At 43.9% G+C, this 5,878-nt stretch overlaps 1 protein-coding gene across 1 annotated transcript; it reads left to right on the plus strand.

Annotated features, from left to right (window-relative positions):
• The first annotated feature begins 739 nt into the window (after window positions 1-739).
• On the plus strand, window positions 740-3,685 carry LOC124035077 (haptoglobin-like). Its single transcript, XM_046348494.1, has 4 exons — window positions 740-897; window positions 1,227-1,330; window positions 2,491-2,759; window positions 2,940-3,685. The coding sequence occupies exons 1-4, from the start codon at window positions 893-895 to the stop codon at window positions 3,513-3,515; spliced, it is 954 nt and encodes a 317-aa protein (XP_046204450.1). The 5' UTR covers window positions 740-892; the 3' UTR covers window positions 3,516-3,685.
• Window positions 3,686-5,878: the final 2,193 nt, after the last annotated feature.

Genomic DNA, 5,878 nt, shown 5'->3' on the forward strand with positions numbered 1-5,878 from the left:
TCAGCCACAAATAATTGGGGTTGGTGCATGTCTGACATCAATGTGTGCGCAATTACAATGATCATTGAATATGGTCAATTTAAATATATATATATATATAACATGAACATACTGTTGACATGTAGGCTATGGTGTAATGGAATGTTTTGCCTTGTGTGGTAGGTTTTGTGGGTTTTGACACTGTTATGTAGGTGTCATAACCAGCCATAAAACAACACAATGTATGTCACAACAGGTCTAAATATGTGTCATGACAGTGTTATGACCATATTACAACAGGTTATGACATATTATAACCTGGTTATATCTGTGTCATAACGTGTTATGACGCTGGATGTCAAGTAAAGTGTTACCAAAGTGAGTCATAAACAGCAAATGTGAGTCAACAACAAATTTTTCATTGGGGTTTTCCAAATAACATAATCATGAAAACGTTTTGGGGATTCTGATGGTACCATATTTTTTAAATAACACACTCTGATGCGGCATTTATATCCACCTCCTTTCCTAGCAATAGACCAAACTGACACAGAAATTATAGATGTGCTGTGTCCTGTTCTGGTTTCATAATTCATACCCTATGAAATGATTTATCCCTCAGATGGTCTTTTCGGATACTAGTGGGCTCTGGCTGAGCTCCAGATGGGGCCAGGGTTAGGGTTTAGACATGATCCCAATAACGGGTTGGCAAGAACAGAGATTTTGCAATCTCTCTGATTTTCGGGAATCAGATCTGAAGCTGTGTCCAGCAACATTCCCAAGGGTGGGCAGACAGGGGTTGAGTTCTTTCCTCAGCAGATATAAGGCCTTGGTCCCATAACTTCTCAAGTGCATTGTCTTTACAGAGGAGACACAGCTCAACATACAAACTGATATACTGATATCCATCAAAATGTGGTATGTTATACCTTTCATATTCTTTCCTCAACAAAACCCTAGTTGCGTGGCAATTGTTGTCGTTGCAGTACCGATCCAAATAAATCTCTGAAATGTCTTTGGACAAAGGCTCTTTGTAATATGGCAGGGAAATGCTGCTACTTAAATCTTTCAAAAAACATTCAAACTGCTCTAGCTAGAGACCTTTTCTAAATATAGATAAACATGCAAGCCCCGAAGAAGCCCTAAGTAAAGGAACCATTAGCTGTGGTACTGGTGAGTGTTTGGGCTCTGTCTGTCAGTTGGCTCTGTGTGTGTGTACTGTACCCATGTGTTCCTTCTGTCCACAGGTCATCCCAGGCAGTGCTCCTCGCAGCCTCCTGTGTCTGTCTGGCTCAGGTCAGAATCAAAACCCAAGAATCACATGCAATTGATGAGATCTCAGGCGATTCAGGTAACTATCTGACACATAACCCATTCCCTGCTTTATGCCAATATAGACTTACTTCTTCTGATTTAGATTGAAATGTCAACAAAGGGAGAGGGATTAAATGTTCTGAATGGAGAGAGGAAACGCTTTCAAACAAAAACAAGATCAAGGAGCATTGACACCCTTTCTTATCCCATGTCTATGTTAAGGTTATGTTAAAGTTACTCCATTGATGCAGAATATCGCACAAAAATATTGGACATACAAGTGGAAATCTTGTATTTCCAAAACATGTTATATTTGCTGGCACATTCTGACTGGTTCGTGTAAGGATATCACTCACATTTCAATTACACTGTCACTCTGATCTGATGTTCTGAAGCCAATCTTCACTATGGCTCCCCTCAGGCTACTCTGAGCTTAGCAGACACAAGCTGTTTCTATTCAGCCTGTTGGCCTCTGTAAGAGGAAGAGAATACAGTAGCTGTGGCCAAAATGAGGATGTCACCATCACATTCAAGTGAGAACCTTGTTAAGTCTCACCGCTCACAGCTATTATCCCGATTATCTTAAAAATAGATTCAGCAGCGACACATATGAGATGACAGGGATCAAAGAGAAGGCAAGCAGGGAAGAAAGAAAGGACAGATTCTCAGTCTCAACTTCCTCCAAGCTGAATTGTAAGATATGTCATTAGGGAAATCTACAGAGCATGAAAGCCTTTAAAAGTAAAATTCCTCGAAAAATCCACCTCTCATCAAGCGTTTCAAGGAAAATGTTTGAGGAGAGAAACGACACTAATTCCATCCTCATTTAGGTTTCTGCGTATTGTGACCCCCAAGGTAATTCTGTGAAAGCTAGCCTTGTCTGGCTCAAGTCATGACAACACTTATTTTTTCAGATAATAGTAGATGATTAATTAATTTACTGAGCTTCTGTCAGGTCAAGGTTCCACAAAGCTATTACCAAATGCTGTGTGTATTCAAGTGAATAGTGCTGTTTTTAGCAAACTGAAACTGAGGCTGGAATTGTATTGAGGCACATTTTTCTGCAATAATCTTTTACAGTTGTGTTTGAGTTGCACAGCAGTATGTGCTAGGTGGTGCGAGGGAGATGGGAGTGTTTTAAATATATAGAGATTATATAGATTGTATACAAATAATGTTGTTGTGTTTCTTGCTCAGACCTGCGCTTCAGGCGTATGGTTGGGGGCACCCTGGCCCCTCATGTCCCCTGGCATGCCATGGTCTACCTGAGTGAAAACGTCATGGACGGGGGCTTCGCTGGGGGAGCTCTAATCTCTGACCGCTGGGTCCTGACCGCTGGCAGGAACTTGTTTGTCAGGAAGAGTAGGCAGGACACCCAGGGGAAAGAACCAATCATCCCCAAGGTGTACCTAGGCATCACGCGACGCTCCCAAGCCAATGCTTCCAAAGAAGTTGCTGTTGAAAAGGTGAGCTAGTATGCCCATTACCATCTCTTTCAAACAATATTCAGACAATTCAGTATTTCAGCAAGCAGAACTGCACTGGGCTCTCATCATTGGGCTCTCTCAGTCTTACAGATAGTCAGAGCACAAATACAGTAGATCGTCAAAAAGAGGTCCTATGAATTATTCCCTTCCCCCTTCTAGGTGGTTCTGCACCCAGGCTTCCAGAACGTGTCAGACTGGGACAACGACCTGGCTCTGATTCAGCTGAAGCGGCCATTCACACTGAGCGAGGATGTGATGCCCATCCCTCTGCCTGAGAGGGGTGAGGACCTGGCTGAGGCAGCCCAGAAGAAAGGCATCATCACAGGCTGGGGCTTGGGGGTCCACTTCACCCCCGCTGAGTTACTGAAACACCTGGTGTTGCCTGTGGTATCGCACGGCTTCTGTAAAGCAGAGTACAACCCCCGTGGCCAAGGGCTGAGCAGGACTCCTACCATAGACGACAACATGTTTTGTACTGGAGCCAGCAAGTACCAGGAGAATGTGTGCTTTGGGGATGCAGGCGGTGCCCTGGCAGTCCAGGACCCCAAAGACAGCAGAGTGTATGCTGCAGGGATCCTGTCCTTCGATAAGGCCTGTGCCAGGGAGAAATACGCTGTCTACATGAAGCTCTCTGCCTACGTGCCTTGGATCAACAGTGTCCTCAGGGGCGACAGTGAGACATCAGCCAGTCTCCGCTCCAGTGTAATGTCTGACATGTATTCCAGGCAGTTGTAGCCTCCACTCAGCACAATCTCCATTATGCCTTTGCAAACAAAGTCATTCTCTGCCTTGATCTTGTCAAACTCTCTCAAGTTATGACTTTCTTTGAGTGTGTGTCCTCGCCTGATTGAGTATGTCTTCCGATGTTGATTTCAAAGGATTTTCAATAAATTAATCTCTCTTAAGAAGTTTGGTTTCCGATGTTTCACCTTACAACTTTTATTCACATTTTCTTCAACTCCTATTAGAATGCTGGGAAACATGTTTTAGATCATCTCCCAAGCTGTAAGATGAGAGCATGTTAGAGCCATTAAAACAAGTAGGCTACAGCTAGGACTTGAGATGATTTTAAAGTTAATTTAAGTCATGGAATTATTAAGGACAAGATGTTATCTGGTCAAGGAGGATATTGTGATGAGATTCTAGCCACTAGATTTCTACGGCCTTTGTCAACTAGGAATGATTTTTAAGTGGATTTTTCATGAAAACCACCCAAGAAGGAAATAACTTGTTCTAAAATAGAGTTGCATAAACGAGGACCTCCATTCCCCTCCCAGCAGGGGATGGAGGTCCTGTCACTCCTGGTTAGTGACTCATTTAAATACAGATGACAAAAAGCTTGTCATCATAGCCCAACTCTAGTTAATAACTCTCTTGCTTTGTAGCAGCCTGCTGTACCTCAATTTGTTCAGTTTCAACAAGATATATATCTCAGATGTCACATGCATAACGTGATGATAATCTCAACCATATACATTTCATTTCAATGAAGGAAGTGAATTGAAATTCCATTTTGAAAATGGAAAAATCCTCTGATGATAAATGGTACCTTATGGTACTTTCCCCAACCTTGATCTCTTGAGTTGAAGTATTGTAGAGGTGCCAGCTTGACATAGCATAGCCCTGACATAGCATAGCCTTGATGCAGAATAGCCCTGACATAGCATAGCATTGATGCAGCATAGCCCTGACATAGCATAGCCTTGATGCAGCATAGCCCTGACGTAGCATAGCATAGCCTTGACGCAGCATAGCCCTGACATAGCATAGCCTTGACGCAGCATAGCCCTGACATAGCATAGCCTTGATGTAGTATAGCCCTGATGTTACGGATGTGAAACGGCTAGCTTAGTTAGCGGTGGTACGCGCTAAATAGCGGTTCAAATGGTGACGTCACTTGCTCTGAGACCTTGAAGTAGTAGTCCGCGGCTTTTGTGGAGTGATGGGTAAACGATGCTTTGTGGGTGACTGTTGTTGATGTGTGCAGAGGGTCCCTGGTTCGCGCACTTGTATGGGCGAGGGGACGGTCTAAAGTTATACTGTTACATTGGTGCCGTGACCCGGATGACTGGTTGCTGCGGAAAAGGAGGAAGGTCAAAAGGGGGGTGAGTGTAACGGATGTGAAATGGCTAGCTTAGTTAGCGGTGCGCGCTAAATAGCGTTTCAATCGGTGATGTCACTTGCTCTGAGACCTTGACGTAGTAGTTCCCCTTGCGCTGCAAGGGCCGCGGCTTATGTGGAGCGATGGGTAACGATGCTTTGTGGGTGACTGTTGTTGATGTGTGCAGAGGGTCCCTGGTTTGCGCCCGGGTATGGGCGAGGGGACGGTCTAAAGTTATACTGTTACACTGACATAGCATAGCCTTGATGTAGCATAGCCTTGACGTAGCATAGCCTTGACGCAGCATAGCCTTGACGCAGCATAGCCTTGATGCAGCATAGCCTATACGTATAATGGAATATGCTATCTATCCCCTGAACTCCTTGTCAAACCTGAATTGCATAATGACACACATATACAGTTCCATGAAAGATTCTAGCTTCTGCCAGTCACGGGAAACTGCTTTCATGTGTGTGCATGTGTTGCACAGAAGGGACAGAGAGAGTGAGAGGGAGAAGAAGTGAGAGAGAATCGTTTGTTGCGCAATTACTATCCCTTCTGTCTGTAAATCCAAGAACCTGAGAGTGTTTGCATCGCTTCTGCATTACATCGGAGGGACAGACAGATTGAGCTATCTTTTATCCATTAAACAGTGGGAGCTCTTTGTCATGTTGTTTGTCGCTGTGAAGTTTGTGAGCGGTGGTCCCTCAGAGTATGTGAGGATGACTGGGGGCTGGTTCAGAGTGGGGCTATGCCCCCCCCCCTTCTTGAGCTGTCTGTATCCTGCTGGTTCTTCTTTTAAAGAAACTAAATATGCTTCTCTGCATTTCTGTTCAAATCTGAGTAAAGGATTTAAATGAATGTGAGTCTTATTCAGTATATTTAGTTATTGCTTGTTTTTTGAAAGTCTACCAGCCTTGCCAGAAGGCATGCCAGCTGAGATAGTTAGACCAACTAGCTACTCTAACTTGATTGACAGCCTGAAATGGCTTATTGG

This window comes from Oncorhynchus gorbuscha, linkage group LG05, assembly GCF_021184085.1.
Source record: "Oncorhynchus gorbuscha isolate QuinsamMale2020 ecotype Even-year linkage group LG05, OgorEven_v1.0, whole genome shotgun sequence".
Taxonomy (NCBI): Eukaryota; Metazoa; Chordata; class Actinopteri; order Salmoniformes; family Salmonidae; genus Oncorhynchus; species Oncorhynchus gorbuscha.

Coding starts and splice junctions, on each gene's coding strand:
- LOC124035077 (XM_046348494.1), top strand. Junction 1,331..2,490: donor TGAGATCTCAGGCGATTCAG/GTAACTATCTGA, acceptor TTTCTTGCTCAG/ACCTGCGCTTCAGGCGTATG. Junction 2,760..2,939: donor AAGAAGTTGCTGTTGAAAAG/GTGAGCTAGTAT, acceptor TCCCCCTTCTAG/GTGGTTCTGCACCCAGGCTT.